Source organism: Poecilia latipinna, unplaced genomic scaffold, assembly GCF_001443285.1.
Source record: "Poecilia latipinna isolate Pla-1442-1.1 unplaced genomic scaffold, P_latipinna-1.0 Scaffold2130, whole genome shotgun sequence".
Lineage (NCBI taxonomy): Eukaryota > Metazoa > Chordata > Actinopteri > Cyprinodontiformes > Poeciliidae > Poecilia > Poecilia latipinna.
In genome coordinates, this window is record NW_015114746.1 from 35281 (window position 1) to 45188 (window position 9908).

The window sequence follows — 9908 nt, forward strand, 5'->3', positions numbered from 1 at the left end:
GTAAAAATATTTTTAAGTAGTGCTACTTTTACTTGAGAACAATTGCTGTAAATACTTTTATTTTAGTAATTCCAGTCAAAATGAGTCTTGTATTGACTAATTTTCTTTTGTCTATTATTTACTGAGGTTCCGTTGATCCCAGAAGGGATTATTATTATTATTAATGGATCTGTGAGGCTAATGTTCACTTTCCAACTTGACCGCAACATTAATCTTCTGACCAAATATGCATAAGCTTCTAGTGAACTAAATCATTCAGATAACCATCATTAGTTTGCATGAATACATGTTAATTCTGATTAAAGAATCATTTTCCAGTTGATTCATAACGATACATCAAATGGATGCATCTTTTCCCAGCATCATTTTTTTTCAGGTTTCAAAGCAGATCATCTATGATTTTGGTTACTGCTCCCTGTTTGGGTTTCATATCAATTTCAATTCAAATGGGCCATTAGTGGGAGTCAACACTAAATACTGCAAGTTCTCCAGATGAAATCACCACTATACTCAATGCAAAAAGGGATTTTTATTCCTTTTATTCCTCATTCACACATCCATACAAACCTTCCAACATTAATAGCTGTTTCCACACAGCTGTGCAAGTTGGCATCTTTTAAATAAGTAACTTAGAAATTTCCAGTCAAACATACTGAAATGAAACGTGGACTGGAAAATTGACACCGCTTTCAAGTAATCTTTGATTTCAGTGACCCTCCTGTGTGTGGTACTGATGTGCACTGCACACAATAGGTGCACAAACACTGACATGTGAGGAACGCTTTCTGTGTTAAGGAAGAACGTTCAGTAAGGCCGATTTAACTAACAGGGTGAAATCAGCACAGCAGAGTCCAGCTACACAAGCTATTTTAAACAGAGCTGGAGGGCAGCTTCAAAACGAATTAATAAGGCAAAAATGAATACATACCAGGACGCAAAAGATTATATCTTCAATTACTTAACAGTCGACGGAGAACGTGACCCAAATAAAAATATGTAGAGGACATATTTCTTGCTTCAGTTTGCTGAACCTGCTCAGATAAGGCTTTTCTCTGAAGTTCCTGAATTCAGTGTTCTGATCTCTGCTGTAAAGCCCCGAACTGCATCTTCAGCTGGTGTAGTGTCTGCCTTGATTGAAGCCAGCCTGGTTGTACTGCTGCCCTCCATGTTGAAAAAACTGTTCAAACTGTCCTCCTTGGTTGAAATTCTGACCACCTCTACCCCCCCAGCCTCCACTTTGACCTCCTCTGCTGCCTCTGCCCCTGCCCCCTCGGCCTCCACGGCCACCGCCTCTTTCCTGGTGCCAGCCCCCGTCCTGGCTATAACTATTGTTGTAACCACCTCCTCCTCCATGAAAGCCCTGATCCTGGAATCCTCCTTGGTTGGCTCCCCCTCCCGTATAACCTCCTCTCCCTCCTCCCCCATGATAATTTCCTGTGTCTTGGTAGTGACCCTGGCTGTACCCACCTCTCCCCCCTCCAGCTCCCTCTCCCCAGCTTCCCTGCACCTTCCCTCCTCTGCCACCGACTCCTCTGGCCCCCCTGTCTTCGTGCCCCCCTCCACCACCTCTTTCATAGCCTGCACGGCCACCGTACGAAAAGCTATCATAGCCCCCTCTGCTGCCCCCGTGGGACCCACTGTAGTGCCCTCCACCTTGAGGGGCATCCTGACGTTTCTGCCAGGACGGCATCTCTGGAGGCGGAGGCTCGATCTCGCATGGTCTTCCACCTCTGTCCGGCACTCGGCCCATCAGAACCTGAGGAGCAAAGTCAGGTATTGTTTAAGTTGCTGAAAGCTAAAGGGTTTTTAGATCAATGAGATTACAAAAAAAATAAAACAGGCAGCGTTACCATATGCGTAGCCAGCGTTAGGTGTCAGGGTTGCAGACATCTAACAAATTCGATGTTGTTAGACATCTGACGTCATCTGATTTGTGTTATTAATAAATTGGTAGGGCTAGAGTATTACACAAATTCAACTTCTCTTAGTTTTTTTATCACATTATAATGTTATTTCCTCCTCAAAAACTTATCTGGAGTGTTGCATCATCTGCTGCTCTCTTCACTAAGGCTCTTCTTCCTTCATTTCATGTGGCTGCTTAACATCTGTTGCTGCAGAAGTGAAAGCTAGAGCAAATGTGTGTGTGAAATGTTCATCTTTGGCAGCATCAGCCTGCAGATGTTTCCTTTCCTTCTAGCCTTTCCATTTTGTCCCCCATCTTCAGGCCATCGACTTGTAGCCAACACTGGTTTCATATGCAAGGCTGCATATGTTTGGATAAACTGAGAAATAAATCAAAGTGTTTTGACCCAAAATGTGTAATTACCAATCCAGCCCGATGAGATTCACACATATATTTTAAATACACATTAGTTGTTACATTTATAGTGAAAATATGGTCCGTTCCACAAATGTTTTATTTTTGTTTGTGGTTCAGAGGTTGTGTTAGCATCAAAAAAATTCTGTTATCTATTTTACCAGTCAATTTTTATAATGACGCTAATTACATAAGCTATTCAGTCGAAAATCATTTTCATTCTATCCATTTAATATTCAACAAGTTGAGCAGATTATCAAGATTCTATTACACAGAGCAGACGAACTAACTTTTTCTTCCGGTGAGACAAAAAACAATGACTGTGACCCCAATAACTACACATGAACAATAAAATTAAATGACTCCACTTAAATTATGAACGCTTCACCTGCTGTGGTATGAACACACAGCCTCAGAACTTTCTCCTGGTCGCCATTAGGAAGAGAAATCTGCGCTAGATTTTAGAACGGCATTAACTGAGCCCATAAGCGTCGTGTCCGAGCCCGATTCAACTAGACTAATTAACTTTAATTAAAGCCCTGAGGCTGAATTAAATCTGACATACTATTTTAATTAAGATTTTACTGCTTTCACTTTTAGACCATAAGTAAGCAGTGTTACTTCTCCTGTCTGTATCCTTTGCTTAATGTTTTCTAGTTCCATTTTGTCGCTTGTTGTAACCGCAGGCTGAGTCAAGTGCAAATCTCCTGGATGAGTCACTGAGCGGAGCAGGGCAGGGTTGCATATGTATTTATTGTCCAGTGTACTCTGGTTGTTACAGTCTAATTAACTTCTGCACCTTAGTGTCTTTCGTCAAAAGGGAAAACTGCCTTCTCCTTTATCTAGACTATAAATAGATCAACAGAACATAGCATTCTCATTTAGTTTTCTTTGTTCTGCATGTACTGTACACTTGTTAAACGTGCTTCTTCCGCCAAAGTTTGGAATGTGCTTTTGAACCAGACGCGCTCCAAAGCTTCATGTCCATAACTCTCGCCGCGCTGTCAGCTCCTGATCAGCAAGATGAATTAATTCAGTATACAGGTAATACATGAAATTAAGATGGGATTTTTAAGATTTTTAATGATTGAGTTAGTTCCCTCTGTCATGTACTCTATGCATAAAGTTGAAAGTGTCTCGCGCATCTGCACCAAGTAGTCAGGAGTGTGAAGTGTAATCTGTCAAAAGAACGAATGGTCTGCAGATTTGTCCGTTGTTTAAAAGTACATGGTCAACTACAGAAAATATTTCTTTAAGACAACTTCTGGTGTGGCTATTTTTGCTTACATGACAGAAATGATGATTACAATTAAGGAAAAAAATGATATCATAATATCCCTTAATAGAAGGAAGACAGTGTGACGCTGTTGGAACACACCAACCTTATTAATGGCACAGGCTGTCTTCTCTCTTATCTTGCCACTGCTTGTACGAAGGATCTTGGAGAAGTCTTGTCGTGCAGCAAGAAGGTGAGCGACAGAAATGTTGCTTTTGGTGAGGAGGGCAGAACGCAGCGGCTGGTACACTTTACTTAACTTCTCAGCTTGGATCTTTAGCAAAACACGGGAAAAGAAAAAAAAAGTCTTTTAGTTTGTAATAAGAAAAGTTGCACACAAAAATATGTAACTTTATATGGGCCTGATTATGTGCTGTTCCCAGTTATTGCTGCTGAGATTTTGTATGTCTAAACTGAGATGTGTGACCATTAATCTTTTGTGATGAGTTTCAGCTGTTGGAGGTTGAAAGTCCTCTTGTCTTCACCTCATCTGTGGATAGCTTTACAGATTCTCTATCAGATTCAACCCAGTGCTTCAACACAGTAAGATTTGGAGAAATTAGCAGAACTTTGTTTAAAAAAATATTCAAGAACCTTCAGGATGACTTATTAAAATCTTTAGGTGAACATGTTCATAATGTCAATCCAAAATTCACATAGCAAAAGTGCATTATGAGTTCAGTGCATCCCGTCGTTGACCTCTCATTCATTACACACTTATCTTCGTACTCTACATTTGAAAGAGGAAATAGAAGGTGGGATTATTTTGAACTCACAAAATGTGATAATCCCCGAAAGTATGCAGCTAATTTTCCTTATAGTGTTAATTTCCATTTTGTTAAGTTAGACAAAAATCTACCCTTTGAAGTCATAAATAGTGAAAACTACAGATAAGTGGCATAACTTAAAAATATAATCTCAGATTTTTTTTTCATCCAAAATACTATTTCTGATTTTAATCAATTTTATACAATTTCCATTTCCTTTCTCAAAAAGAAATTACAAATGGCGGGAATATTTTCAAAAAGCTGTTGCTCCAATAATCCCTCCTGGGATTGTTGGAGCAAAGTATACATTGATATTATACTAATACAAGCTATGAAACATGCTTGTAAAACAAGAAGGTAGACCCAGCCTGGGTTGGTTGACATGACTCTGAACTTCTGAAATCCAAGGAGTGCATTGGTGAAAAGAAATTCAGATTTTCCAAAAATGTAAATCTTTAATAACAGCACATTTTATTAATCGTCAAAATTGGTCAGCACCATTAAAGACAACCAAAAACATTTTGTGCATGGTAATGCCTGGATAGCAACGTACCTTGGCTCTTTCAGACCAGCCGAAAGACTGCACAGTTACATCAAGACGTTTCAACAACATCTTTCTTCTCACTTCATACTCATTTCCAAGAGATTGGTTGATGGCCTCAATCTTTTCCTAGACAAAAAAAAATCAAAACAAAAAAAAAAAAAAACAAGGGAGTAAAGAAACATTCACTCACTTTCTGCTAACTGAGAATTATTTGTTTCATTTAGCAGAATTTACCATATGAACAGGTCCGAGGGGCTTGTTCAGCAGAGGTTCTCCAACATGATTTGGTGGAACTCGACTTATGGCTTCTTTCAACTGAGATAGAGAAAAATAATAATAAAAAAGAAAAATTATATATATATGCATAAAAATGATCAACAATACACAGGTAAAAGCTCCCTCTTGGAGCATATTTACAGGCTGATGCTGCTGACAGAACAGAGTAAAATCCACTAATCCATATTCATTTATTTTGAACTTGTACAGACCATGTTATTCCATCTTATGTAAAGATTTACAGTTAGCAATAATAAAAAAAGTGGAGCTGCCAGGTAGACAGACCTTCTTCTCGATTCCAGAGAAGAACTGGAACATGGTGATGTTGGATGGAGGTTTGGACATGCCCAGCGCCATGCAGATACCCTTCAGCTCCTGGAAGACAGGGCTGCCGGATTCCTGAGCTTTCTTCTGAGGCCTGTTGATCAGGATCATTCTTGATGCCTCCAACTCAGACACTAAAAAGGCTGAAGAAGAAATAGGAACAGCCTTTATTGTCCAGCAAATAAGAAATTCAGGTGTTGGAGGCCCTTGCAGCTCAGCGCCGCTCCGGCCCTATGGCGACCGCAGGAGCTTTAGCCACACCATATGCTCACCACCCTCGAAGCTCTCACATCATTCCCTCACCTGTTCAGTAGGCGATGCGATGCACATAGACGTGTTCAGCAGCGCTCTCTAATGATGCATAAAAAAATATGATGCAGATCGGCTGATATATTAAGGAGATATAACTGTTGGAATAACATAGGGGGCGCAGTGGAGTCAATTTACAATTTAATGCCATTGGGCTCTTTAGAGGTTAACAAAGGTCAATCATATCAAGTTTAGTGCAAATAGGATGATGCATATATGATTTAGAGCCAACCGTATGCAAACAGCGAGGGATTAGCCACGCCCACATGTCCCCATTGTTCATGGCAACGTGTGACATTTTCATTTTAAACTGTAAGTGAATGAAATAAACAAATAAATAAAAAATGCAGATATAATCTATCTTATTCTGAAATTATTGCTTTGATTCCTGGAGAAGTTTCCAGGACTGGAAACATACTTTTTGCCATCCAGTCTACACATCTGGCATGGTAAGAAGAAAACCATAAGATTGGAGTTTATCCACAGTCATTCAGATGACACATCAGATACAGCAGTGCATCTGGACTGATGGGATCAAAACAGTTTTTGGCAGTGGAAAACAAAGATAACCTAAAATCCTCACCCCCATGGTGAAACATGGTGGTGGCTGCATCCTGCTAAAGAGAAGCTGGTAAGAGGTGATTGTTACAGCTAAATGCTGGACAATCCTGGAGGAAAACCTGCTGAAGAAGACCAAAGTTTCTTTGGTCTTGATGGAGTTTCCCTTTCCATCATGACCACACAGCCAAAGTTACATGGTTGTTGGAGTATTGTAGTGCATTCAAAAACAGCAACAGTATTACTTGAAATAACACTATTACTGTTGCTGGAATTTGTCTGCTAGGCTTACAAACATAAGATTAAGATTATGTTAGTAGTTGTGTATTAAGAGTTAACGTTCTGATTATTCTCCTGCTGCTACTCCTGCTGTGAGGCCATAAGATTTTCTCCACATCTTGTGTGCAGTATATGTACTCTGAAGTGTTATTCAAAGGTACAAACAAGTATGCACTCAACATTATGCTATAACAATTTGTCCCTTTCAAAAGCATCTTTTTAAAATTTTGAGATTTTTTTTTTTAAATCATGGAGCACAACTTTATAAAAAACAAACAGTATGTTAGTACATTTAACCTGCAAACCTAACACAGCAAGTTTCCCCTCTATCTCTTTTAGGAGAAAGGAGGGAAGCAACACAAGCTAAACCCAAGGAGAAGCGCTGACTAGAGGCAGAGATATTTTTCTTCAATAAGAATAAGTTTGTTATGAATCAAACTAATATAATTTTTGCAAGAATATTCTTTACATATGGCCAAAACAATACTATGGCTGGCTAGACATTATCTACTATCCACTGATCAGAGTGGATAGCAGATAATAAAAAATAATAAATTATTCGCTACAGATCAACTGCCTTCACTGTTAAGAGTGTTACCTGAATGGTTAACACGTTATGAGCATCAAAAATCTGCCAAAAACCTTTTTGATAATAAATAATTTCTGTCTTTATGTGGACTCCAGGCTTTTCTGCATTAATATAAAAATGTCTTGTGGTTCAGCAGTAATCAGTGTAATTCCATCTCTCTACAGTCACACGCCAGTTTGCCCTAGGCAGGGCATTAACCCCAAGTTGCAATTACCTGCCAACCTGTGTATTTGTGTATGAATGTGCGCATGCTTGTGAGTGTGAGTGGGTGAAAAAGTGCTTCGAGTATGACTGGAAATATTTGAATTTTTAACATGTACATCAAAGTAGTATAACGAAGTTAAGTTTGAACAGAGACACGTTAGTGTAGTGTAATAAACCTACTGATTAGGAGCAGACAGTCAGTTCTGTTCAGAAACCTCTGGGTGATGCCTCCAGTGGTCAGAGTGCTGTAAGGGCAGGCAAGCTCTGACAGAAGACCACTCATCTCCAGCTGGAAGCCCTCTGCCTCACTGGGACCTGAGGTGTGGAGCAGAAACACAGACCCATCACAGGTTTGGTCTCGCATATGAGCGAAAAACGCTTGATAAGTTTTGATAAGCATCAATCTTACTGGTGTAGAATTAGTCAGTCTCAGCCTTGATATTAATCCACCAACCACAGTCATATGTTGTCGTAAAAGGTTTTCTGAAGCTAAAAACCTATAACTATTTACATTTATTCCTCTAATTTATATTTGTGCAATTTGCAAAATGAAAAAAGATCTACCTGCACTTTCAATCCTGTTCTAATATCTAAATGGCTGTTGGTTTGTCTGGAGATGATAGGATATGACTAACATCATGGCAGTAAGGGAGCTATTAAACATGTGAGTCCCACAAATTGCTATGGCATGAGTGGAAAAAGCCAGGAACACCAGTGAAAGCAGTGCCAAAGGTTAGAGTGGGGCTACTAAACTTACAGTTAGTAGCATGGACATTTTCTTCCAGCTTGTGATACAGTCTGAGCTCTGAGATGATCCAAGCACAGAGCTTGGTGAACTCCGGGGAAGCTGCTCCTCTCATGACAGCAGAATCCAGAGCTCCATCCTCCAACAGAGGGCCCTGGTAGCTGGAAGAACAGGACACACAAGCAGCTAAACCACAAGAAACCCTGATCAGTTCAAAATCACAACTTTTATTCCCTCATTGCAGTGTCCCTACACATGTGTGTAAGATAATTCCATAAAAGCATTACAAGAACTCCCAGTCCTCTACAGCCCATTTCACTGGATAGATAGATAGATAGATAGATAGATAGATAGATAGATAGATAGATAGATAGATAGATAGATAGATAGATAGATAGATTACAGGTGAAGATTGATAAATGACATGACGAGTAGATGATAGATAAATGGATAGATGGAGAAGAAACACAGAGGGGTGGACAGACAAATAAAAAAGCATGGCTTGATGAAAAGATGGACAGAGAAAAAGAAGATGGATGGAGGACTGAATAGATTTAATAATAGATTGAGAGCTAAGAAATAAAAGATTGATACTACTAAATAAAAAGATGAATGGCTTGATAGATCACAAATTTAACCAGACGTAGAAAAAAAATTCCAGATTTTTCTACGCTGAACAGGATCACTGTGCAGAGGTTCTCACGGGACGATAACCGTGGACAGGCACCAGCAGAAATAACCCGTCTGAATCTTCCATTGGACATTCTTCCATGTTGCCAAACAATCAGCACGTACAGGACTTAAACCAACTCCTAAACTCTGATGACTTCCATGAATTCATTGCATATTTATATATACAGGTTACATTTGTAATGTTAGCATAAATCCTATTTTCTAGAAATTTGACCCCTTAACATAAAGAGCGACAAACAAGGCAGGCAGGCAGCGGGGTAGCCCATTCTCGGCAAGTTCTGCTGACGCAGCTTCATGCAAACCACCTATACCAATTTGGAGCTCAGCTTACACCGCTATGGAAACGTTGACCTCTCACTTGAAGCAACAGAATAATAAACATCACTTCTCAGCTGATGTTTCTGCCCTCTCAGATTAGCTGTCAGAGCTACACACTGCAGCGGCTAGCTAAAACAGGACAGAGAGCAGGAAGCTCTTTAGGGTTTTATGCACACAGCCCTCCGCCCCCAGTGGGACAGAAGCTTTGTTCACTTACCCTAAATCTTCCAGCGAGACGAGAATATCATTCTCCATCTCAAAGTTCTATGATGAAAGGAGAAGTACCGCAGGAAGGTTTCTCACAGGCACTCAGCTGTTACACGTTGAAGTCCGCCTTCTTCGTTTTTGTTTAACAACAGTTGGAAAGCACCCTATTGGTGAATTACCGCCCCCTTGTGCTTTATCATAGGCACTGCGTGTTTCCGAAGACGATATTCTATAACAGTGTTTCTCAGCCTTTTTTGGGCCAGCGCCCCCCAAAGCCTTTCTTCAGGTCCCTCACCGCCCCCCACCAAATAATTTGTAGGCTACTTTGCACTGACTATTATTTTATTATGAATATTACTATCACTATTGTAGATTTTTTTTATTTTTATGCTTGTTTCTGTATTTATCATCAAAAATAATTTCCCAGAGAACAAAAAAGCCATGGGAATAGAAATTATTTTCACAGGTGTCTAAGAAAAAAATTATGAACAATCAACTTAAA

The 9908-nt window shown here is 39.7% G+C and overlaps 1 protein-coding gene across 1 annotated transcript; it reads right to left on the reverse strand.

Annotated features, from left to right (window-relative positions):
• Positions 1 to 514: 514 nt before the first annotated feature.
• On the reverse strand, positions 515 to 9614 carry fam98a (family with sequence similarity 98 member A). The gene is made up of 8 exons (XM_015017356.1): positions 9417 to 9614; positions 8201 to 8349; positions 7624 to 7758; positions 5466 to 5647; positions 5139 to 5219; positions 4914 to 5030; positions 3700 to 3867; positions 515 to 1756 (listed from the first exon to the last, which is right to left on the reverse strand). Exons 1-8 carry the CDS (start codon positions 9452 to 9454, stop codon positions 1109 to 1111), a joined length of 1518 nt encoding a protein of 505 aa, XP_014872842.1. The 5' UTR covers positions 9455 to 9614; the 3' UTR covers positions 515 to 1108.
• Between the last annotated feature and the right edge of the window lie 294 nt (positions 9615 to 9908).

Bases quoted from the DNA above. Each gene is read 5' to 3' on its own strand.
- fam98a (XM_015017356.1), bottom strand. From the start codon at position 9,454: ATGGAGAATGATATTCTCGTCTCGCTGGAAGATTTAGG. The intron at 5,220-5,465 runs GTCTGTCTACCT...TCTCTATCTCAG, and splicing joins TCTCTGGAATCGAGAAGAAG to TTGAAAGAAGCCATAAGTCG. The intron at 1,757-3,699 runs GTTGGTGTGTTC...TTTGCTCCTCAG, and splicing joins CAGCCTGTGCCATTAATAAG to GTTCTGATGGGCCGAGTGCC.